This window comes from Anomaloglossus baeobatrachus, chromosome 6 (assembly GCF_048569485.1).
Source record: "Anomaloglossus baeobatrachus isolate aAnoBae1 chromosome 6, aAnoBae1.hap1, whole genome shotgun sequence".
Classification (NCBI taxonomy): domain Eukaryota; kingdom Metazoa; phylum Chordata; class Amphibia; order Anura; family Aromobatidae; genus Anomaloglossus; species Anomaloglossus baeobatrachus.
Window position 1 is genome coordinate 563438925 of NC_134358.1, and position 24249 is coordinate 563463173.

General features: G+C 42.2%; 1 protein-coding gene across 2 annotated transcripts in view; it reads right to left on the reverse strand.

The window, feature by feature from the left end:
• Nucleotides 1–2646: 2646 nt before the first annotated feature.
• VIPR1 (vasoactive intestinal peptide receptor 1) overlaps nt 2647–24249 on the reverse strand; it is a 266845-nt gene continuing 245242 nt past the window's right edge. For both annotated transcript variants that reach the window (XM_075315753.1, XM_075315752.1), the window contains exons 11-13: nt 17747–17876; nt 17335–17376; nt 2647–12591 (exon numbers count right to left, since the gene is read on the reverse strand). In XM_075315753.1, the coding sequence (XP_075171868.1) occupies nt 12400–12591; nt 17335–17376; nt 17747–17876 (364 nt within the window). In that variant the 3' untranslated portion in view covers nt 2647–12399. The remainder of the gene's footprint in view (nt 12592–17334; nt 17377–17746; nt 17877–24249) is intronic.

Sequence of the window (24249 nt, forward strand, 5' to 3'; positions counted from 1 at the left end):
AAAGAGAGAGAGAAAAGAGAGAAAGAAAGAGAAAGAGTAAAAGAGCTAAAAAGAGAAAGAGAGAGAAAAGAGAGAAGAGAGAGAGGATAGAGAGCAGAGAGAAAGGAGAGAGAGGGAGAGAAAAAGAAAGAAATGAGAGAAAGAGAGAGAAAGAGAGAGAAAGAAAGAGAAAAATAGATAAAAAGAGAAAGAGAGAGAGAAAAGAGAGAGAGAGGAGAGAGAGAGGAGAGAGAGAGGAGAGAGAGGGGAGAGAGAGCAGAGAGGAGAGAGCAATGCAGCCTCATTCCGTGACGTGCTCCGATTTTAGAGGTGTGTCCTGCGGCTCACAGCTGATGAGCAGCTCCTCTCCTCAGTGCATAATTAAATTATAAATAAATAATAATTATAATTTAAAATTATAAATAAATTAAATTCTTTACCGGGACTCGAACTCATGAACTAATTCTCCTTAGGCAACAACTCTACCCACTGAGCCACTGCCTGTAATGAAAAGTATGGCAAGATTTGATAATCTTGACCTCTGTATTTCAGTAGAGAATGCAAAAGTGGATTATATTATTCCTTCATTAGTTGCTCAGCCTCTGTCATTGGTTTCTTGCTTATGAAGGGCGCAGCAGTAGAGGTGAGCTTGTTATTTGCTTCTGCACTCTGCATAGACAGTAACTGAGGTGACAAAGCTCACTTTATATTAAGAGCCTTTGTCATCTCCACCGTTGCACATGCAGAGCGCAGCAGCCGATGACAAACTCATCTCAACTGGATCATTTGATAGTGAAAGCAATGACATGTTGCACCACTGTATCCTCTTCTCTCTACACCACTAGTTTGGGCTGATTGTCCTGTGTCCCTATGACAACACTGAATTGCCAGTGCAAGTGACAGGAAGCTTTTAAACGCAGATACAGGCGGATGAGCTCTGCTCTCTATATTACAAGGATAGGTTATCACAGTTTAATAAAATATTTCATTATTGTGATTTTGACCCTATTGAGTTTCCAAAAATCCATGACAGGAAGTCTTGTCAGAGGGACACAGGTAGAAAATGTTTATTTGAGAAAATTCTCCAATTTTGTATCAATAGGCAATATTGAATAAGAGATCTGATTGTCTGCAGTGATCCCGTGTCCCTATGACCACACTGCATTACTGCAACGCATAGACAAGAAGTTTTGTCACAGGGATACAAGAAAAGAAGCCTCATTCTTCATTATACTAAACACAAGTATGCAAAATTTCATCAGGGATGTGTTTGGTTGAGCTGAGATCCAGTGTCCTCATAAACACAGTGACAGGAAGTGTAGTCATGGGGTCATAGAAACTCCTGCAAAAAAGTGTGAAACTAACCAGTGATAATAACACGGTGAAGAAGTAAAATATCCCCACACACTTCATTGCAGATGTTCTAGATGTTTAATAAAAAGCAAAAAAAAAAACTTTCTCAAAAACAAAACAAAAACAATTTGTCATAAAATATAAGTAAATAAAGCGACATAAACATTTCTGCTCCATATTTACACTTCACATTGTATCAAAACGTACATTCATGTCCTGTGCTGTTCTGCTCTAGAACCTTATATACACACACCGGTATGTACAGCGAGCCGCGGGGGCGGCCGGAAAGTCAAAAAAAGTCAGAAAAAAAATTCACATTCTCTAATCGATCTCAACAGAATATTCAGTGTCTTTCTGAATTCTCAGAATTTCCCTCCCCCCAAACATCTTGGTCCTCTGTATTGCGTTCTTTACTTTTGCAATCTTCGTTAACATTGCTGCTGTTTTTCATCATTTATTTTTGTAAAACTAACAAGAAAAATATATTCCTGAAATTTATATAAAAAAAGAAAAAGAAAAAACATTTAAAAACTTCATCTATGAATATCAAAAGTGGATGATGCTTGGTTTTTCCTAAACTCTTACAAATCATATTTGACTATTGATACATTTAATAATTGACAGTCTCCGAAGATTCTTAAGAAGACGATTCAACAACTTAAAGGGAATGTTCAATGACCAACACTTTATTATTATTTTTTTTTACACATAGAGAGGAAATCTCTTTCTACTTTCTTTGAGGAAAACTTTTCTCCTTGCGGAGACTGACAAACCACTCTGGCTGCCAGTGAGGAGACTTCAATGCTCCTCTGGGAAATATTCACATTGTCTCTCCAGGGAGGAAGGAGACAAACTCTAGCGCCACCTATTGGAAGTAGCAATCCTAAAAGTCAAAAGTGACCCTTTAACGAGCCTTGTCATATGACTTAGGATTTAGGCCAGATCAGAACCTCAATTTGCAAACATGGTGTTTCAGGGTGATTGCCCCTCGTCAGTGCAAAGTATGAGATCTGATCTGGCTATATGAGAAGCTATAGTGGGGTCTAGGGTGAAAACATGTCTCCTTGCAGAGACTGACAAACCTATTTGGTTTGGTTTGACAGTCTCCGCGAGGAGAAAAGTTTTCCCCTTAGACGCCACTATAGTGTCTCATACAGCCAGATCAGATCTCATACTTTGCACTGACGAGAGGCAATCACCCCGAAACATGTGGCTACAAAATGAGGTTCTAATCTGGCATTAAATCTTAAGTCATATGACAAGGCTTGTTTAAAGGGTCTCTTTTGACTTTTGGGATTGCTACCTACAATAGGTGGCACTAGAATTTGTCTCCTTCCGCCCTGAAGAAACAATTTGACGCTGCTTTTTCTTGGCTATAGTGATATTCCCACCCAGAGCCAAAAAGTTGGTGCACACTGGCCAAAAAATTGGTGTAACGCCTCTAGGATTCACTGGATTCATCATTGGTCCTCTAGGAGTGATTTTTTTTTTATTTTTTTGTTATTTTTGGGAAAATTTAATTTTTTTTGGCTTACGCAGAACTTTTTGAAAAGTGAACTTTTCCCAAGTTTTGGGACAATTTGATGTCCCTCTGAGATCCTTCTCTCGGAGATATTACGGTTTTACCTTATCAGACTTTATATTTTTTTTGTACTAGTTTTTGATCCAATGAACTTATCCTACAATATTAGCAAAAAAAGTAAAATAAAAACAAAAAAAGTGGACTGTTCCGGGGATATAGCGCTCTGTGGGCTGGCTGCTCGTGTGATCACATCCCTGGATATTGTAACTACTCTATAAATCTTAACAAACGAAGAACAGGAAGGGATAAATATTTAGAATAGTAATAAGAAAAAAAAAATACCTGTACACGTAAAATCTGGTCCTCTGCAAAAGACTAATAAAAGCTTCTTAAATATTTCTTAAGAGGTAGGGTAAGTCAATGAGGTAATTGCTTTTATAGTCGTCTAGTGCAGGGGTAAGCTGTAAGTGAATTTCGGACGGTCCATGTTTGTGGCTGGTTACACAAAGAGCAGGCGACAGCTGCCAACCTATTAATGTAATGTAATGCAACCCAATGCAATTCTAATAAAAATCCTATAGGGGTCACTAGAGAGCATTATGTTTATCTAGGATTGTATAGCACAAACCCATCCTTGGTAGCCCACCTCCATTTTAACTGGTGCCAGCCATATCTGTGCCAGAAGAACATATACACCAGGTCTAACAATTCATTCATGGTTGTTCTGTCCATAAAATTGCTGTCATTACTGAGTGCCAATAGAGGGCGTCATAGTCATATGACTGCTGGGACATATAGTGACACTAACATAGTGCGTCTCTACATAATTGTTGCCTACTCTATGAGTAATGTCCAGAAAGTTAACTTCACGTACTAGTTATTTTACAGACAGAATTTCGAAAATTTACAAAGAGTTTTAAACATTAAGCTATAATTTTCCTGTGCTGCATTTATAAAACTATTCCTCTATATTAAACTATATAATATAGTTGTATAACTATATTAAGACTTATCAGCAACATCACCTGAAATATCTATAGTCATAGAGTTATTACATAAAGGGAAACATTTGCAATGTACTTTCATTAACAGTAGGGGTGGTGATAGGCCCATAGCGGTCCCTCAAGTCCAGTCCCTTAGGCTATGTTCACACGGGGCTTTTTTGGTGCATTTTTTTCCTGACCAAAGGAAATCTTTTTTGAGTCATCTGCATTTTTGGTGAAGTTTTAAGTGGCGTTTTTAGTGCATATTTGCTGCATTTTTTCTACAAAATGGGTTGTATCAATGAAAAAACGTTGCAAAAATGCAAAGAACTAACATGCTCATTCTTTGCAAACTGCAGCAAAAGCGCAGGTATTTGACAAAACAGTCAGGAAAAAATCTATAGTTGTGTGTGTGTGTGCATGAGATTTCAGAAATCTCATCGACTTTGCAGTTACTGTAAAAAGCAGTGTTTTATTAGCTTGGATTTGCATAAAACTTAGGCAAACCTGCGCTAAAAAACACAGCAAAAACTTACCAAAAAAGCCCTGTGTGAACATAGCCTTACTTTCCACATTACCTTAACCTACATAGGATACCTGATTATACCTGTTATTATTTCCATCCCTGTAATTCATTCATAGCTAAAACACTAGCAGTGAACCTCCAGGTATTAACTCTTGTTGGGATGTTGCTAGACCCATGGCGGTCCCCCAAATCCAGACTCTTTGCTCTTATATATTCCCCATTTTCCCATTACCTTAACTTAATTATGATATCTTATTATACATGTTACTTTTTCTATTTTGTATTTCATACCAAGATCATAGATGAAATACTAGCAATGAAACTCACTAGGTGCAGAGATTTGTTGGGATGTTGCTAGACCCATGGCGGTCCCCTGAATCCAGACCCTTAGCTCTCATATAGTCCTCATTTCCAATTACCTTAATCTACTTATAATATCTTATTATATCTGTTACTTTTTCCATTTTGTATTTCATACCAAAGTCATTGATAAAACACTAACAATGAAATTGACTAGGTGTAGACACTTGTGGGGAAATTGATAGACTCTTGGTAGACCACAAAGCCTGGCCTGGAGCCTTACTTATTATATATTCCTCTGTTCCAATGACATGTCTATTTATCACCTACTTAGAATATCTTAATATAATATTTGATATTTTATGCCAAGGTTCCAGCTAAACCACTATTAAGGAAACTGGCCTGCTGTAGACACTTGGACCAAGGACTAAAATGAACCCCAAAAACAACTAGTCATTGGTGGTGGGATGTCACTCAGTGTTCCTCCTGTTACTATGCCTTACTAACTAATACAGGGTCTCCATCATTTATGGGGGATACTTTATTCAAACGTTTTTCGAGTTCAATGAATTAACCAAACAAGGTGAAACTCTGGGGGCGCTGTTGCATTGGTGTCTATGCAAAGTATGGTGGTGAAATGTGGTACTGCAAGTTGTACGTGGAAGTGATTGCTGCTACGCTCCTCTAAAATTCCCAAATATATTTTATGGAAGGATTTTTGCTCATCAGGATTCTCCTCTCTCTTTATCTGAGCCTTGGAGTTACTGGAGATAATCCTACACAGGCCGCATATATTGATATAGCAGAGCTGAAATTCATTCAGTCATTCAATTAAATTGTGCATTTACCTGGAAGTCCAGAGATAAATGATCACATTATTACTGCACACTGTGAAGATAAACTCCGCTGCGACACGTCAGTACACGTATATACACTTCTGCTCCATATTCATTATATCTGCTACAATGGAGCAGAAATATTCCGCAATCTCAATCAATCTGCAATTTTCTCCTCGCCGTCGTCGTATCGAGGGTCACATTATTTATGAAGCAAAAGTCTCTTATCTGCGAACGCAGAGGAGCCGCCGCCGTCGCTCAGACTATTTAGGTTACTTTTAGCTGATATTATAAATTCTGCTCAGTCTCTGCAGAAATGAAATATTAAATCTGCTCTAAAATCCCAAGTTCTTCATAATAAGAAGTTCTACCGCCGAGACGTCTCTGGTGAGAAAACTCCATCCATGCTCCGCACTCCTCTGCATAAGTCTCAGAGGTGCTCTAAGGTGATGGGTTTAAAGGGAAACTCTGCTCATCACAAAAACCCGACAGCAGGGGTATTTACAGCATTTACTGTGTGACTATCCACAGGAAAGCCCCGCCCACATGACTACGCTGGACTAATCAGAATATTGCCTACAACAAAACAGAACTTATTTTTTTTTTTACATTGTGCCTTTAAGAAACTTTGAACAGGACTATTGTCATGACAGCTTATTGTGGAAAATGTAAGTGTCAGGGTCCCTTTAAATAAAGGAGGAGTTTAAAACGTTTTAAAATTATGTGTCACAGGAAGGACAGCCGTGAGTTGATACAATGTATAAACCATTCTGTAACTGAAAGGCCACGCTCCCATCATTAGTGTTGGTTGAGATTTTGACGCTGCAGAATTTCTGATCTAATTCTGCTCCTTAGTTTATTTGCATTTTTTCCTTGGGATTTACTGTGGTTTTTTTTACTTGTGTTTTTGTCTCAATAAGGTTGAGACCTGACGACTTTGATGAGTGATGACGTTCCTGACATCACCGTTCCTCACAGTCGCTGGGTCTCGCGGAGTGCAGTGAAAGTCAGGAGTGTCTGTTGCTCAAAGTCTATGGAGCTTTGTTCCGAGCCTCGTTACGAGCCTAATTCAGAGCCTAGTTCCGAGCGTAATTCAGAGCCTAGTTCCGAGCCTCGTTCCGAGCGTAATTCAGAGCCTAGTTCCGAGCCACGTTCCGAGCCTCGTTCCGAGCCTCGTTCCGAGCCTTGTTCCGAGCGTAATTCAGAGCCTAGTTCTGAGCCTCATTCCGAGCCTCGTTCTGAGCCTAATTCAGAGCCTAGTTCCGAGCCACGTTTAGAGCCTAATTCAGAGCCTAATTCACTGCCACATTCAAAGCCTAGTTCCGAGCCTCGTTCCGAGCCTGATTCAGAGCCTAGTTCGGTGCCACATTCAGAGCCTAGTTCCGAGCCTCGTTCTGAGACACCATAGCCTAAGATAATCGAGGAACGTTGTGGGAAGTGCTGGACTACGTCCGATCTGGGAACTTTGCTTTCTAATTCATGAATGAGGGACAGTCTCTTGTTTTTATTTTGTCACTTTTTACATCTTTCTGGTTTCCATTTATGGACTATGTCGGATTCCCTGGACTACGTCGGACCTACATGGAGTTTTTTTTATAAGATTGTGAACCACGGAAAGAGTGCGGGAGTGTTATTTCAAATAAAATAATTGTGTATGTTTTCTTTTTACGTACTGGGTTAGTAATGAAGATGTCTGATAGACCACTCTCCATTACTAACCCTTGGGCTTGATGCCAGCTGACATTACACAGGTGACTTCAACCCCAAAACCATTACTCCAATTGCCACCACACCAGGGTAATCCGGATGAGCTGGGCAAAGCACCAGAATTGGATCATCTAATGGATGCGTCACTTTTAGGGCAGCTGTGGTCTACTATTTTTAAGCTGAGAAGGGCCAAATAACCATGGGCCTTCCCAGCCTGGTAATATCAGCCCCTAGCTGTCTGCTTTACCTTGGTTCAGTTATCAAAAATAGGGGGGACCCCATGCAGTTTTTTTAACTTATTTTTTTTATTTGGTTAAACCAGGTTAAACACTCTTTAGTTCCACATAAAAGGCAAGTGTAGGGGGGTTGGGAAACTTGATGTCTTCAGATATCTATTACTTTATATATTCTATGTAATATATTTCTATCATCTATCTAGCTATATCTTTATATTTTTGTGTCTGTATATGTCTGTTTGTATTGGGACGTTGACCTCTTTGCTTTGGGTAACTTCCAATTTGTTCTGCTAAAATAAAGAACCCAAAGAGCGGGTCTGGGGCACCTCGCACCGAGGTATGGCCAAGTGTTCAGCATTGACTGGAGCTCTCCTTTAACCCATACTACATGTGCCTGGAGTACACATATATGGTATGTGTCACAAGGTGGGGGAGGGGGAGGCTTTCTTATTTTATGGATCTCATAAACTTCTATAATCTTCTGCAAATAGACTCATCTAATCTCAGATAGTCTGGAGCCTAGGGGCAAATAGAAGCCGCTGATCTGTGTGAACTCATATAGAAATGTAACGCGACGTTAACCTCTGCATTATAAATATTGGACGGCTGTGACCTCAGGAGTCGGGTATTTCTTATAGAAGGAGGAAAATAAATCCATCTGCTTGGAAGGCGTGTATACTTTTGCAACCTTTATTTTATTGCTTTAATGCATCTAAAATTAAATTGTCTGGATTAAAAATATCTCTTCCCGTTTTGTGTATGCAGCTTCAATTCTGTGCACATGCATCACCATGGCTACAGACTACAAATAAAACCTGTGCAGTCAGATATCAGACATGTTCCCCTTACATTTGCCCCTTTTCTAGTGTCTGTAAATCATTAGAAGAAGCAAAAAGTGATGCGAAACAAAGACTGCAAAATCTGACTACACCGGGATCGCGTCTGACGGTACACAGGATTCCGTCTGACTGTACACAGGATTACGCCAGACTAAACAAAGGATTCCGCCAGACTAAACAAAGGATTCCGCCAGACTAAACAAAGGATTCCGCCAGACTAAACAAAGGATTCCGCCAGACTACACACAGGATTCAGTCTGACTAAACACAGGATCCCGCCACAATACACAAAGGATTCCGCCAGAATACATAAAGGATTCCGCCAGAATACACAAAGGATTCCGCCAGAATACACAAAGGATTCCGCCAGAATACACAAAGGATTCAGTCAGACTACACAGGATTCAGTCAGACTACACAGGATTCAGTCAGAGTATACACCAGATTCCGTCAGACTAAACAAAGGATTCCGCCAGACTAAACAAAGGATTCCGCCAGACTAAACAAAGGATTCCGCCAGACTACACAAAGGATTCCGCCAGACTACACAGGATTCAGTCAGAGTATACACCGGATTCCGTCAGACTAAACAAAGGATTCCACCAGAATACATAAAGGATTCTGCCAGTCTATACACAGGATTCAGTCAGACTACACACCAGATTCCGTCAGACTACTCACCAGATTCCGCCAGACTAAACAAAGGATTCCGCCAGACTAAACAAAGGATTCCGCCAGAATACATAAAGGATTCCGCCAGAATACATAAAGGATTCTGCCAGAATGCACAAAGGATTCCGTCAGACTACACACAGGATTCAGTCAGACTACACACCGGATTCCGTCAGACTACACATTGGAATCCGTCAGACTACACACCAGATTCCGTCAGGCTACACACCAGATTCCGCCAGACTACACACCAGATTCCGTCAGACTACACACCAGATTCCGTCAGACTACACACCAGATTCCGTCAGACTACACACCAGATTCCGTCAGACTACACACCAGATTCCGCCAGACTACACACCAGATTCCGTCAGACTACACACACCAGATTCCGTCAGACTACACATTGGAATCCGTCAGACTACACACCAGATTCCGCCAGACTACACACCAGATTCCGCCAGACTACACACTAGATTCCGCCAGACTACACACCAGATTCCGCCAGACTAAACAAAGGATTCCGCCAGACTACACACAGGATTCCGCCAGAATACATAAAGGATTCCGCCAGTCTATAAACAGGATTCCGTCAGACTACACACCGGATTCCGACAGAATAAACAAAGGACTCCACCAGACTAAACAAAGGATTCCGCCAGACTAAACAAAGGATTCCGCCAGACTACACACAGGATTCAGTCAGAGTATACACCAGATTCCGTCAGACTAAATAAAGGATTCCACCAGACTAAACAAAGGATTCCGCCAGACTACACACAGGATTCAGTCAGAGTATACACCAGATTCCGTCAGAGTAAACAAAGGATTCCGCCAGACTAAACACAGGATTCAGTCTGACTAAACACAGGATCCCGCCACAATACACAAAGGATTCTGCCAGACTAAACACAGGATTCAGTCTGACTAAACACAGGATCCCGCCACAATACACAAAGGATTCCGCCAGAATACACAAAGGATTCCGCCAGACTACAAACAGGATTCAGTCAGACTACACACAGGATTCCGCCAGACTACACAGGATTCAGTCAGACTACACAGGATTCCGCCAGACTAAACACAGGATTCAGTCTGACTAAACACAGGATCCCGCCACAATACACAAAGGATTCCGCCAGAATACACAAAGGATTCCGCCAGACTACAAACAGGATTCAGTCAGACTACACACAGGATTCCGCCAGACTACACACAGGATTCCGCCAGACTACACAGGATTCAGTCAGAGTATACACCGGATTCCGTCAGACTAAACAAAGGATTCCACCAGAATACATAAAGGATTCTGCCAGTCTATACACAGGATTCAGTCAGAGTATACACCAGATTCCATCAGACTACACACCAGATTCCGTCAGATTACTCACCAGATTCCGTCAGACTAAACAAAGGATTCCGCCAGACTAAACAAAGGATTTCGCCAGACTACACACAGGATTCCGCCAGAATACATAAAGGATTCCGCCAGAATACATAAAGGATTCCGCCAGAATACATAAAGGATTCCGCCAGAATACACAAAGGATTCCGTCAGACTACACACAGGATTCAGTCAGACTACACACCGAAATCCGTCAGACTACACACCAGATTCCGCCAGACTACACACCAGATTCCTTCAGACTACACACCAGATTCCGTCAGACTACACACCAGATTCTGTCAGACTACACACCAGATTCCGTCAGACTACACACCAGATTCCGTCAGACTACACACACCAGATTCCGTAAGACTACACATTGGAATCCGTCAGACTACACACCAGATTCCGTCAGACTACACACCAGATTCCGCCAGACTAAACAAAGGATTCCGCCAGACTAAACAAAGGATTCCGCCAGACTACACACAGGATTCCGCCAGAATACATAAAGGATTCCGCCAGTCTATAAACAGGATTCCATCAGACTAAACAAAGGATTTCGCCAGACTAAACAAAGGATTCCGCCAGACTACACACAGGATCCCGTCTGACTACACACAGGATCCCGTCTGACTACACACAGGATCCCGTCTGACTACACACAGGATCCCGTCTGACTACACACAGGATTACGTCTGACTGTACACAGGATTCCATCCGATAGAACACAAAATTCCGTTGTAGTCTGTAACCATGGAGACAAATAGATACTTTTCAAATAGAGAAATATTGTGGCACTCACTGGTCAACACAATATTAACCCTTTATTCCATCTTTGAAGATTATCTACGCAGTTGGGAATGTTTTCCTTATTTTCCTTATAATGGTGTACAAGCTGTGCTGGTTTGGAATAATAGATCTGCACGCTTTTGCGCAAGACTTTTTGTAAAGTTGCTTAATTCTTGTCTTACCACAAGATACATTCTATGAAAAATTTTTGTGGTAATGCCCCTTTAAGCAATCAATGCAGCAGAAACCTGGTGCTATATGGGGTATGGCTCCTGCTCCATCCTGGAGATAGACGCTGCAGCTTCACATTTCTATCTTATTACATCATTTATCAAAACTGTAAAAAAAGTTTTTTGTTTTTTTTTTCCTTTTGAACATTTAGTTTGGCATTAGGACGGGGTCAAATATTTCTATTTGCTTTCTTCCTTAGGTTGCCCGTAAGGAGCCCACATTTATTACCAGTCATATCTTATATATTTTTTTTCACACACGATTTCCAAAAAAAAAAAAAACTGTCTAGAAATACGTTGTACACAAAAGTAGGTCTAAAAGTTAAAAATAGCAAAAAAAAAAAAAAAAAAATAGAGTAAAGTTCCATAATAAACCAGACTGACGACTGCAATGAATGGAATCCAGTAAAGATGTGAGGATGAAAACTATTACTCCAAAAAATAGAATTACAAAAAAAGAAAAAAAAAATAGAGATATTTTGTAGAACGTCTTGTGCATTTTCTTAAATTTCCATCTAGATGATTTGATTTTTACTAAAATGCTATACAAATTTTTTTTTTGTAATTTTATGTTGGTTTTTTTTTTCCAATGTTAAATATAAAATGGGAAACGCACGTAAATCATGTCTTAGCTTATTAAATTTCCCTTGATGTTCGCTCCTTCAGTCCATTTACATCTTTTCTTGATGCTTTAGTTCGTACTCCAAGTCAAAGATTAAATAAATATATTTAGAACTTTTGTTTTTTTTTTTCTTTTTGAAAATTCCAAAAAATGTTTTCCTTAAGATTCTCTCTCTCAAGAAAGTGTTGTAAGACATTCCAGTACGAAGCCACAAAAGCTCCAAGTCCTGTAAAGTTCGCGGTGGTCCGCTTGGTCGAGAAGAGTTAATGGGGTTACGCAACCCTCTAAAGTGCAATTGTAAAAAAAAATAAAATAGTGTGTCCAGGCTTCCGGCTGAATCCACTTCAAGGCGGTGACGTCACCATTTTGGCAAAAATTCTTGCACCACAAACTTGTAAAATTGATCCTTCCTACATCAGACTAACGACAATTCTGCCTGGAATCCGGAAGATCTCCGGGTCTTGGGGCTGCATTTGGTCAACATGGAAATCTGGGTGCTGAAGTTGGTCCCATTGCTGCCCAGCGAAGGGTGGTGATATTTCATGTCCTTTCCTGGACATCTCTCCAGGTGCCATCTTCGCCATTTACGTTTTAGTTCTGCTTGAACCTAGAGTATTAAAAAAAATAATGAAAAATGTGCACAATATCTAAATTTAAATTAATTTATAAAAAAAAAAATAATATTTTACTGTATTGATTTATCTAATATATAAATCTGTGTGTGTGTGTATATATATAGTATGTATGTGTGTGTGTGTATGTACAGTATGTATGTATGTGTATGTATGAGTATGTATGTGTGTGTATATGTATGTACAGTATGTGTGTATGTATATACAGTATGTATGTGTGTGTGTGTGTGTGTGTGTGTGTATGTATAGTATGTATGTATGAGTGTATGTATGTGTGTGTATATGTATGTACAGTATGTGTGTATGTATATACAGTATGTATGTGTGTGTGTGTGTGTGTGTGTGTGTGTGTGTGTGTGTGTGTGTATGTGTGTGTATGTACAGTATGTATGTATGAGTGTATGTATGTGTGTGTATATGTATGTACAGTATGTGTGTATGTATATACAGTATGTATGTGTGTATGAGTGTATGTATGTGTGTGTATTGTGAGACTGTGACCGGGCTGGTCTATGACGGCCGGTACGTCTCGCCTCGGTTGTGCTCCCTCCATGTATAGAAAGCAACTCCAGTCCGGGGTTAATCCTGTTTCCCTACAGGCTGAAAGTAGGGTTAAAAGGAAACAGGAACATGGGCGTGGCGGCCTAGTGTGTGAGGGAGTGAACACAACTCCCTGAGTCTCTGCTGCAGACAACTGTATGCTGTATTGGACTCTTTAGTTTGTGCAATAAACCGTGTGCTGTGACCCTTGGTGCCTGGATCCCGTGTCTTCGGCCGCGCAGCCGACCGCGCTACCTCACAGTATGTATATACAGTATATATGTATGTGTGTGTATGTATGAGTGCATGTATGTATGAGTGTACGTATGTGTGTGTGTGTATGTACAGTATGTGTGTATGTATATACAGTATGTATGTGTATGTATGAACAGTATGTATATATATATATATGTGTTTGTATGTATGTATGTATGTATGTGTGTGTGTGTGTGTGTGTGTGTGTGTGTGTATGTGTGTGTATGTATGTGTGTGTGTATGTGTGTGTATGTATGTATGTATGTGTGTGTGTGTGTATGTATGTATGTATGTGTGTATGTATGTGTGTGTGTGTGTGTGTGTGTGTGTGTGTGTGTATGTATGTGTGTATGTGTGTGTATGTATGTATGTATGTATGTGTGTGTGTGTGTATGTATGTATGTATGTGTGTATGTATGTATGTATGTGTGTGTGTGTGTGTGTGTATGTGTGTGTGTATGTGTGTGTATGTATGTGTGTGTGTATGTGTGTGTATGTATGTATGTATGTGTGTGTGTGTGTATGTATGTATGTATGTGTGTATGTATGTGTGTGTGTGTGTGTGTGTGTGTGTGTGTGTGTGTGTGTCCCCGCTAAAGGAATCTGCACCATCGCATGTACAATCACAAAATTTTGCACAGACACTTCATTTGACTAAACTATGTTTTCAAGGGAAAAGTTAAACCCGCACTTTACAGTTATTCACCAAAAAACCCTGCTTGCATTAAGGTCAATGGAGCTGGGAAAAGATGTGTAATTACAGACTCCTATTATGGACCGAGAAAGACACACAGAGAGACACACACATAAAGAGACACACATAAAGAGACACACACACATAAAGAGACACATACACAAAGAGACACACACATAAAGAGACAAACACAGAGATACACAGAGAAAGACACATACACAGAAAGAGACACACAGGCAGAAAGAGACACACACTGAAAGACACACACACACACACACACACAGAGACACACACAGAAAGACACACAGAAAGAGACACACACACAGAAAGACACACACAGAAAGAGACACACACACAGAAACAGACACACACAGAAAGAGACACACACACAGAAAGAGACACACACACAGAAAAACACACAGAAAGAGACACACACACAGAAAAACACACAGAAAGAGACACACACAGAAAGAGACACACACACAGAAACTAACACACACAGAAAGAGACACACACACAGAAAGAAACACACACACAGAAAGAAACACACACACACACAGAAACAGACACACAGACAGAAAGAGACACACAGGCAGAAAGACACATACTGTACATAGAAAAACACACACAGACGCATTTTATTTTGTTGTAGTTAAGAATAGTTAGTTACTATCCCAGGCAATGCCGGGTAATACAGGTAGTTTCTTACATAATTTATCTGCTTCCGGAATTTAAATGTTGGGGTGGTCTGCGTTCAACTGATTTAACAGTCAATATTCCACAGAGAAGGCAGAGATGGTTAATTACCGTCTCTGCCTTCCTAATCGCTGTATACACAGTGCAAAACAAGCGCTCTGAGTACAGTAATAGGAAGCATTGGCGGCGCTTACTCCTTTGGACCCAGTGGTCATGTGATCCCTAGATGTAGGGAGTGAGAAGGAACCGCTGGATCCTAGGAGGCCCAGTGGGCTCTACTGTGCAGCCAGAAAGCTGAATGTCCTCTGTAACCTGGGCTAATATACTGACCCCAGTTACAGGGGAAGTTAGTTTAACAAAAAAAGAGTATTTCAAAGCTGAAGTGCCCCCCAAAGGTCTTTTAAGCCCTTATGCAGGATGGTAGTGGAAGGGTTAAGGCCACGCTGTTGTGAATGAGAAGAAACTCGCAAGAACATTTGATGGTGATTTTATTAACAATGCGTTTCAGAAATATCTCCTTCATCAGATCAAAAAAAAATATGGATGGATGTGTGTGATTTTCACCTGGTGAAAGATATTTCCAAAACGTGTTGTTAATAAAATCACCATCAAACTTTCTTAGAGTTTCCTCTAATTCACGGCAGCCTGGCATTAACCCTTCCTCCACCATCCTGCCTTTACCACATAAGGACCTAAAAGATCATTAGGGGACACTTCAGCCTTGAAATACTCCTATTTGTTAAGCTACTTTTCTCTGTAACTGGGGTCGGTATATTAGCCCCGGGTTACAGAGGAGATTCAGCTTTCCGGCATTAACCCTTCCACCAGCATCCTGCACTTACTACTAAGTGGAGCTGCAGCAGCTATGTGCTACGCCAGTACAGTGGTCGTGACTGACACAACCCACGAAAGTGAGACTCTCTCAGCGCTTTAAGCTCTTCCTCTCACCCGGATAAGACCCTATTTGCACTCATATGTCTTCCTGCCCTTTTACAGACAGGCCCTTATGGGGGGGGGGGGGGCACAATATATGAAATAAATGTAAAAAAAATAAACATAAATTAATGAATAAAAATTAATAAAAACACTTTCAATCCACATTGTTGTTACTAGTCATGCCCCAATAAAAAAAAAACCAACAAAAAAAACAACTGTATGCAATATATTAAAAAGTATAACTGAGAAAGGAGCACTATACAAAGATCTTCATTTCACCACTGAGCCACACAATTCAATTTCTAAATTATCAGTATGTTTTTGAGTGATTTTTTTTATATTTACATGATAAAATTGTGGCTACCTGCAGCCGCCACTAGGGGGAGCTCAGAATCTTACGGTAGGCAATATATACATTGAACTCAATAATAATCTTGCATTATGTTCCTCCTGAGCTCCCTCTAGCAGTGGCTGTAGGAAGTGACAATTTTACCATTTATAAATATAACTATGTATATATATATATATATATATATATATATATATATATATATATATATATATATATATATATATATATATATATATATATATATATACACACATATATACTATCTGTGCTACTCGGCTTCGCCTGGGTTAATAACTGTTGTTAACAAAATAGAATGTATTAACATTCCCGGGATAGAATGTATAAATAGAAGGTATTAACACCTGGGATAGTAACTGTCTCTCTGTTTCTCTCCCATTCTCTGTCTGTCTCCCCCTCTGCATATATCTCTCTCTCTCTATCTCTTTTCCTGTCTGTCTCTGACTGTCTCTTTCTCCGTCTGTCTCAATCTCTTTCCCTGTCTGTCTATCTCTTTCCCTGTCTATCTATCTCTGTCACTTTCCCTGTCTGTCTCTTTCCCTGTCTGTCTCTTTCCCTCTCTTTCCCTGTCTGTCTCTTTCCCTGTCTGTCTCTTTCCCTGTGTCTGTCTCTTTGTCTGTCTCTTACCCGGTCTGTCTCTTTCCCTCTCTTTCACTGTCTGTCTCTTTGTCTGTCTCTTAACCTGTCTCTCTCTTTCCCTCTCTTTCCCGTCTGTCTCTTTCCCTGTCAGTCTGTCTCTTTGTCTGTGTCTGTCTCTTTGTGTCTATGTCTGTTTCTTACCCTGTTTGTGTCTGCCTCTTTCCCTGGCTGCATTGTGACACGCCAACATTCCATATAAGGGCGTGGCTGCGCATTCTTCTGAAGTTCTGGCTGCACTGCGGCTCCCAGCTCCATTCGCTTTAATGGAAGCAGGTTTTTTGGTGAATAACTGTAAAGCGCGGGGTTAAAATTTCCCCTCAAAACATAGCCTATGACGCTCTCGGGGTCCAGAAGTGTGAGTGTGCAAAATTTTGTGGCTGTAGCTGCAACGATGCAGATGCCAATCCCGGACAAACACACACACACACACACACACACACACACACATTCAGCTTTATATATTTGAGATATATATATATATATATACCCGGATTTAAAACAATTGTGTTCAAAGCTGAACATTTACTTAAATATTGTCACTCTATAATAATATTTCAATTGTTCGACTGAGGAATCTTTTCTCCTTACCTCTCCATTTAGGAAACAGTAGAGAACCGCCACCACGAAACCCTAGAGGAACATAAAAAGGAACATAAACTGCTACATATATATATATTATATGGGGGTTAAATGTATCCACATCACACATGACAAAGTTCTTCTCCTTGTGGATGATATGAAGGATCCACCGCGGCTCCATTCACACAGGGATCTTCAGAGCCCCAATTCTTGGGAGTGATGGGGGTCCCCGCATTCGGGCACCCAGAAATCGGGAACGTGTCCCCTATACCATGGATAGGGAATATATAACGACTTCCAAACTTGAGAATACTCCTTTAATTGTAAATAAATGTGCAGAGTTCTAAAAACAGAATTATACTCGAAAATTGCAGAGTATTGTCTGATATCAGCTCAGTGTGACCGCGCCTTCATTTCTTACCTGGAAGGAGCCGAGAATGAGCTCGAAGACCATCTTCACCTCCATCTTGTAGTTGTCCGGGAAGAAGGCGAAGACGATGTAGTGGATTCCAAACAGAGGGATTAGGAGAAGAGTCGACTTCGCCAGTCTCCTGGAAGACACACGGTTATGAATTAGCCATTATTGCCCTCTCCACTCAGAAGCAGACGTCTTCTAGTTATTTCCAGACCCTCAAGAGCTGCGCTCCCATACATGATGGCAGACGCCGGCTGAGCCAATCTCTCACTATATCCTCTAAGGAATAAATTGCGCAAAAGTAGAAAATACCAAATGTAGAGAGGGATCATGGACATGAATCTAGGAAGTATCAAACATCTGAGCTCTAGAGCAGAAGGCATGATGTTACAGTACAAGTGTGAATGCAGCTCTGGATGGGATTAGAGTAGAAGACATAAGTTAACTGTAAAATTGTGAGTGCAGCTCTGGAAGTAAATACTGTGTAGGGCATAGGATATCAACACAAATGGGGCTGCAGCTCTGAATGTGATTTGTGTATAAGGTGTCACATAACAGCAGAACCGTGAATAAAGCTCTGGATATGGTTTAGGTATATAGTACAACATAACAGCAGAATCATAAATGCAGCTCTGGATGTGATTTATGTATAAGGTATGACATAACAGCAGAATCGTGAATACAGCTACGGATGTGATTTGTGTATAAAGTATGACATAACAGCAGAATTGTGAATACAGCTCCGGATGTGATTTGTGTATAAGGTAGGACATAACAGCAGAACCGTGAATACAGCTCCGCATGTGATTTGTGTATAAGGTATGACATAACAGCAGTATCGTGAATACAGCTCTGGATGTGATTTGTGTATAAGGTATGACATAACAGCAGAATCATAAATGCAGCTCTGGATGTGATTTGTGTATAAGGTATGACATAACAGCAGAATCGTGAATACAGCTACGGATGTGATTTGTGTATAAGGTATGACATAACAGCAGAATCGTGAATACAGCTACGGATGTGATTTGTGTATAAGGTATGACATAACAGCAGAATTGTGAATACAGCTCTGGATGTGATTTGTGTATAAGGTAGGACATAACAGCAGAATTGTGAATACAGCTCTGGATGTGATTTGTGTATACGGTAGGACATAACAGCAGAATTGTGAATGCAGCTCTGGATATTATTGGAGTATAGTATATTTAACCTTTAACGTAGATTTAAGCCACCACAAATGATCACAATGGATCTGCAGCACGGAGAAGAAATTCACAAGTGAGAGCAACGTCTCCCCCCCTACAGCCATTATGAAATACTGCATAACTGTACTGTAAAAAAGCACACCGCTCCACTGGGCGAAAACCACGAGGCTGCACCTTACACTGGAGACTCAGGTACCTGAAATCCTCTTCTAGGCTGAGACTCCTGTTCTGTCCCCCATGCTTTACACTGCAGCACAGCATTGGCTGATTATTATCAGGTACCTGCTGTACAGGCACTGCGGAGCGTGAGCTGCGGCTCTGAGGGTGCAGATTTCCCGGACGGTGACCCCTTCCAGTGATTTATGTTGTGCACGGCACTCTCAGATGACATTGCGCCTGATTCCGGCTGACGCCGCAGCTTCCGTCACCGCACTCAGGATGATAATGTCCTCGGCGGATATTAAATGGGAAATATTCATTGATTTATGTCCTCTCTTTGCACTTCAATTGGTTTTATGCTCAGTCATTTTCCACAAAGATGGCGTCGACCTAAAGGACTTTACTTAATTAAAACCGTTCTACTGGTAAAAAGAAGAAATGGCGTCTGATTCTGTGAGCGAAGGATGGCGACGAGTCACAGATCGAGGAAACCCAAGATCCGAGCCTCCCCCCCCTCCCCTGTAACACTAGAAAATGGGGGTGGACAATCGTGAAAAATATTTTGTGGTCCTAGAATAAGTTCTTGGTCCGGACTATGGAGCAAAATGGCAAATTATGTCTAAAAATCACTTACACCCATGACTATATGGTCCCCTTACACTTACACCCATTCTTATATGGTCCCCTTATACTTACACCCATTATATGGTCCCCTTATACTTACACCCATGACTATATGGTCCCCTTACACTTACACCCATGACTATATGGTCCCCTTACACTTACAACCCATGACTATATGGTCCCCTTACACTTACACCCATTATATGGTCCCCTTATACTTACACCCATGACTATATGGTCCCCTTACACTTACACCCATGACTATATGGTCCCCTTACACTTACACCCATGACTATATGGTCCCCTTATACTTACACCCATGACTATATGGTCCCCTTACACTTACACCCATGACTATATGGTCCCCTTACACTTACACCCATGACTATATGGTCCCCTTACACTTACACCCATTATATGGTCCCCTTACACTTACACCCATGACTATATGGTCCCCTTATACTTACACCCATGACTATATGGTCGCCTTACACTTGCACCCATGATTATATGGTCCCCTTACACTTGCACCCATGACTATATGGTCCCCTTATACTTACACCCATGACTATATGGTCCCCTTACACTTGCACCCATGACTATATGGTCCCCTTACACTTGCACCCATGAATATATGGTCCCCTTACACTTGCACCCATGACTATATGGTCCCCTTACGCTTACACCCATGACTATATGAGCCCCTTACACTTGCACCCATGACTATATGATCCCCTTACACTTGCACCCATGACTATATGGTCCCCTTACACTTGCACCCATGACTGTATGATCCCCTTACGCTTACACCCATGACTATATGGGCCCCTTACACTTGCACCCATGACTATATGATCCCCTTACACTTGCACCCATGACTATATGGTCCCCTTACACTTGCACCCATGACTATATGGTCCCCATATACTTGCACCCATGACTATATGGTCCCCATATACTTACACCCATGACTATATGGTCCCCTTATACTTACACCCATGACTATATGGTCCCCTTTCACTTAACACCAAGGACTATATAGTCCCCTTACACTTACACCCATGACTATATGGGCCTTGTACACTTATACCCATGACTATATGAGCCGCTTACAGCCATGACTATATAGTTTCCTTACACCCATGACTATATGGTCCCCTTACACCCAAGACTATTAGAGCCCCTTAAATTTACACCCATGACTATATGAGTACTTTTTGTGATGAGGCTTCTTCAGCCTTAAGCTGAGAGCAGAATGTGCTGATTGATGAGACCCTCGGGATCACCAGTGATCGTCGGCAGCGGTAGCAATGTCCTGTTCTGCTGCAGTGCCTCTACTGGCCATATGGTGCATTACACTTTTCTCTAAGAAATCAATGGGCTGAGCTGCTTGTTCTCATCGCTCTCCACTCAGGGAGGGTCCTGAATTATTGTTTTCCCAGTTTCTTCTCGGATGTGACCCCTCCATTATATTTTCTGATGCAGTCGTAGTCTTTGACCCTATTTTAGTCATCACTTGCCTATGAGCTGCAGTCAGGAGGCAGCGACGACCCCGCGCCCTATAATAAAGGCGGAATAATATCACTTTGTTCATGGAGAGGGGAATGTCACGCGCCTTAAAGGGCAGGCGCCATTTTTTCTGACTCCCAGTCGCTTCCAGTAACCGCATATTTGCATTTCTTTTCATCCCAATCTTCTTCGGTTGTGATAACAGTAAAGGAATGAAATAACGTTTATTTTATTATTATGCATATAAGGCCGGGCGGATAACTCTGCCCTGAGGTCCCCGGCGTGAATACTCTGCAATGCATATAAATCGACTTCTTAAAAGCAAGGAAAAATGTGACTACTGACCACATTTCACAGGTCTGTAATGCAAAAAAACCCTGCAAACAGCACCTTATATCTCAGCTCAAAGGATGTTACCTACAGCCAAACTTATATTGCTAGGTACATTGGTAAATTTAGACTTTAAGCCTGAATTAAAAGGAACCGATAGCCAAGATATTGGTCAAGATACAGCGCCCCCCTTGGCCAGTGGCCATCTTTGGTACTGCAGCTCCATTTACACGAGGTGTAATACAACACATGACCTATACACTCGGGGGGCGCCGTTTCTGGAGTAAAAACAGACGCTTTTATTGTAATCCTGGAACAGTCCACTAATTCATAGACATAGAATATTACAGAGAGAGATTCTAGAAGAGGAGATGTTTTATTTCTGATGTTTAGTTTTTCCTAATCTGCGGAAGAGTGGAAGAGATTCTCTGTTATCATTAGGAGTTACACGATGTGACGCTCGGATTTCCCGCGGTGATACTTTGTGTCTCATCCTCTGGATACATTGTGCTTTGGATGCGGGAAATAAACACTTCACCGGCACCAATGTGATTTATCGGGCGCAAGATGTACCCTACAGTCTGGACACAATTACAAATTCTGCACTGTCTACACTCAACTGTTGTATAAAAGTGTAAAAATGATGGTCTCCCTTCAGATAATGTTTACGGATAAGACTTGCCACATACCGGTAACACCCCACAAGACCTGCCGTATACCGGGAACACCCCACAAGACCTGCCAAATACCGGTAACACCCCACAAGACCTGCCGTATACCTGTAACACCCCACAAGACCTGCCACATACCGGTAACTCCCCACAAGACCTGCCGTATACCGGTAACACCCCACAAGACCTGCCGTATACCGGTAACACCCCACAAGACGTGCCACATACCGGTAACACCCCACAAGACCTGCCGTATACCGGTAACACCCCACAAGACCTGCCGTATACCGGGAACACCCCACAAGACCTGCCAAATACCGATAACACCCCACAAGACCTGCCACATACCGGTAACTCCCGACAAGACCTGCCATATACCGGTAACACCCCACAAGACCTGCCAAATACCGGTAACACCCCACAAGACCTGCCGTATACCGGGAACACCCCACAAGACCTGCCAAATACCAGTAACTCCCCACAAGACCTGCCAAATACCAGTAACACCCCACAAGACCTGCCACATACCGGTAACACCTCACAAGACCTGCCATATACCGGTAACACCCCACAAGACCTGCCGTATACCGGTAACACCCCACAAGACCTGCCAAATACCGGTAGCTCCCCACAAGACCTACCAAATACCGGGAACACCCCACAAGACCTGCCAAATACCGGTAACACCCCACAAGACCTGCCGTATACCAGTAACACCCCACAAGACCTGCCAAATACCGGTAGCTCCCCACAAGACCTACCAAATACCGGCAACACCCCACAAGACCTGCCAAATACCGGGAACACCCCACAAGACCTGCCATATACCGGGAACACCCCACAAGACCTGCCATATACCGGGAACACCCCATAAGACCTGCCGTATACCGGGAACACCCCACAAGACCTGCCAAATACCGGAACACCCCACAAGACCTGCCACATACCGGTAACTCCCGACAAGACCTGCCATATACCGGTAACACCCCACAAGACCTGCCAAATACCGGTAACACCCCACAAGACCTGCCGTATACCGGGAACACCCCACCAGACCTGCCAAATACCAGTAACTCCCCACAAGACCTGCCAAATACCAGTAACACCCCACAAGACCTTCCACATACCGGTAACACCTCACAAGACCTGCCGTATACCGGGAACACCCCACAAGATCTGCCGTATACTGGGAACACCCCACAAGACCTGCCACATACCGGTAACTCCCCACAAGACCTGCCATATACCGGTAACACCCCACAAGACCTGCCAAATACCGGTAACACCCCACAAGACCTGCCGTATACCGGTAACACCCCACAAGACCTGCCAAATACCGGTAGCTCCCCACAAGACCTACCAAATACCGGGAACACCCCACAAGACCTGCCAAATACCGGTAACTCCCCACAAGACCTGCCATATACCGGGAACACCCCACAAGACCTGCCATATACCGGGAACACCCCACAAGACCTACCAAATATCGGGAACACCCCACTAGACCTGCCAAATACCGGTAGCTCCCCACAAGACCTGCCAAATACCGGTAGCTCCCCACAAGACCTGCCAAATACCGGTAACTCCCCACAAGACCTGCCATATACCGGTAACTCCCCACAAGACCTGCCAAATACCGGTAACTCCCCACAAGACCTGCCAAATACCGGTAACTCCCCACAAGACCTGCCATATACCGATAACACCCCACAAGACCTGCCAAATACCGGTAACACCCCACAAGACCTGCCGTATACCGGTAACTCCCCACAAGACCTGCCAAATACCGGTAGCTCCCCACAAGACCTACCAAATACCGGGAACACCCCACAAGACCTGCCAAATACCGGTAACTCCCCACAAGACCTGCCATATACCGGGAACACCCCACAAGACCTGCCATATACCGGGAACACCCCACAAGACCTACCAAATATCGGGAACACCCCACTAGACCTGCCAAATACCGGTAGCTCCCCACAAGACCTGCCAAATACCGGTAACTCCC